Source organism: Triticum aestivum, chromosome 5A (assembly GCF_018294505.1).
Source record: "Triticum aestivum cultivar Chinese Spring chromosome 5A, IWGSC CS RefSeq v2.1, whole genome shotgun sequence".
NCBI lineage: Eukaryota > Viridiplantae > Streptophyta > Magnoliopsida > Poales > Poaceae > Triticum > Triticum aestivum.
The window spans coordinates 610,583,140-610,585,621 of record NC_057806.1 but is presented as its reverse complement, the minus strand read 5'-3'; the positions used below and the strand labels follow the sequence as shown (position 1 = coordinate 610,585,621).

At 55.8% G+C, this 2,482-nt stretch overlaps 1 protein-coding gene across 1 annotated transcript; it reads left to right on the top strand.

Moving 5' to 3' along the window:
* Positions 1-719: 719 nt before the first annotated feature.
* On the top strand, positions 720-1,698 carry LOC123107946 (uncharacterized). The gene has a single exon (XM_044529826.1). The coding sequence runs from the start codon at positions 935-937 to the stop codon at positions 1,325-1,327; it is 393 nt and encodes a 130-aa protein (XP_044385761.1). The 5' UTR covers positions 720-934; the 3' UTR covers positions 1,328-1,698.
* Positions 1,699-2,482: the final 784 nt, after the last annotated feature.

The window sequence follows — 2,482 nt, the reverse complement described above, 5'->3', positions numbered from 1 at the left end:
GTGAAAACACGAATCAGAAGACCAAAATCAAATAAATTTCATTGAAGCACGTACGTACCATTCAGTCGTAGCCACGGAGCGGCGGCCATTGAGCACCGTGCGTGGGCGCTTTGTTCCCCAATCACAAGAAGGCTTCGTCTTCATCGTCGTACAGGCAGGGGTGATGGTTGGGGCGGAGGAGGAGAATGAGCAGCCCTGGAGGTGCGACGGGGTTCTGGACCGGCGCCTGGCGCGCCCGTGAGACTGTTTGTCCGCCATCCGAGTGCGCACGCCTGTAAGCCGGGGGTAGTGTAAGCTCCCTCTGTGGTCCGCGATCTGTGCGTTTATATGCCCGATATAAGAATCTCAAAAATAAGAAGGCCGAGTAGGGTTGTGGACGGATACGTCTCGGTATCACGGCACTAGGCTGAGTGGGTTAGAGCGAAAATCCTACACTTACGGAAAGAGTGCTACAGGCTGGTTTCACGGGGAGATGTGTCCTCCTCTCCACCATGAATTCACCCCTCCTTGATTTTAGCTGGCCCCATCCTTTGATTTTAACTGGGTCATGTCAGTCCGTAACTTCCCTTCTGTGAGAAATCGCATGTAGATGTAGCAAAGCTCAGGTTAGAGTCCGTGTCGTTTTATTGTTGCACCCACCCACGTCCGTGTGTGTATATATTACCATATATTACCACATACAGCACCTCGCGGTCCTCGTACCAGGCCGTGAGATAGTGGCAAGAAAAACAACATTGCCAGGCGCGCGTCGATGTCGTCGCCGGCGCCGCCTCTGCTCCCCATCGCGCCGCTGGACGGAGAGAGCGGCTACCTCCGCTGAAGGGAGTCTGTGCTGCTCCGCCTCCAGACCCTCGACGTGGCGCACGTGCTGACCGAGGAGCGCCCCGCCGACGAGAATACGGCCGCCGGCAAGCGATGGGCGCGCGCGGACGCCATGTGCCGCGGCCACATCCTGGCCACGCTCTCGGACCGCCTCCTCCAGGTCTACGCGCCCCACGCCACCGCGGCGGCCGTGTGGCGCGCCGTGGCGCGCACCTACGACCTGGACATGTCGGTGGATGATCCCTTACTCAACGTGCCCCGTGAGAAGGCCGGGACGTTCCGGTACGCGGAGGGCGAGCCCGTAACGGAGCAGCTCGCGCTCCTGGAGAGCTTGGCCACCAATGCAAAGCTCGGTGACTTCAGCATAACTTTAGTCGTGATGTCACAGTTCCCGACGTTGAGACAGGAGGTCATCAAGCGGGGTCGCTTGGGCATGGACGAGATCTGGGAGATCGCTCGGCGGCAGGAGGTGGCTGCCAGGGTAGGAAAAAGAAACTCGTGTTAGAGAGTCTTTGGCGAAAAAACTAGGTTTCCGGTCGTCTGTCGGCTTGCATGCATAAGTCAGCCCATGTTACTCCATGCTCGCCCAAGGCAGAACCGCTCTTCTCTTCAACAACGCCCAGCTACCTCAAGTCATTTGCCATACTCACGATCACGTGGAAGATATGGGAGGCTGGGAATGCCAAAAACTTTCGTAATGAGATGGTAACCTCCAATGTTGTAGTAATAGCTAAGACTATTAGAGACCACTTTACTCTCTGGACTAATTGGCTACGTAAGCCGGAACAGAAATACCATGATAGGCTATGGTGTGATCATCGGTCTTGAAATATATTGAGGTGGGGACTCCCCCTCCCTCCTTTTGAAAATTATCAAAGAAAGCCGGTTCATGCTTGAATGGTGATGCAACGTGACCGGATGCAACTATCAAGGTTTAGTAGCTAGAGTCTGAGTTAGTTTTCTTTTTGCGAATAGAGACTTAGTTAGTTTGACGTTTGAGTATGTCCGTATTTGAATGCTGAGCCAGAGTTGCTCGTGCTCGTAGGGGAGCACAGGGTTGGGTGTTGTCCATAAGCGGGAAGGAGTGGGGTTTCTGCCCTCTCGTACAGTGATCGATGACGCTAGGCTTGGTGTGTGGGCATGCTCGTGACCAAGGATATCGGGTCGGCGACCCTGGATGGTGGGCTACACAGATCGACCCTCCTGCGGGTAGCATATTAGCAGGTGTTGGCAGTGTACTTCGGCCATGTGGGTGGCGCGGTGTGCTGTGGCGGGTGTTCCTAGCGAAGTCGTTGCCGGTGGTGGCAGCCAAGCCCTGGTCTAGATTTGCACTCCCCTTTTTGTGGTTGGGGTTCCTCGTCAAGTGTACTTGGTCCAGCTACGTGGTGGGAGGGGGAGGTCAAGCGAAAGCTCCGCGCCTTGGTGCTGGCGGCGGTGATACATATGGGTGTCGTGTGCCTCTAGGGGTGTCCCTTTGATCCTTCCCCTACCTTCCTAGACTTAGGGTGAAAGCCTTTGCTCGTCTCCGGTTGACGCAGCGGCAGCGGTGCTTTGCGTAGTGGCCCTATTAACCTCTTGAGCGCGTCATCAATGAGTGTGGGTCTCTCAAACGTGACGGCGTGGTCTCGTGTGCTTCATCTCGGCGGCTTACTAGAGGCAT

What these genes read in the sequence shown, in the direction of transcription:
- LOC123107946 (XM_044529826.1), top strand. Translation starts at nt 935, where the DNA reads ATGTGCCGCGGCCACATCCTGGCCACGCTCTCGGACCGCCTCCTCCAG.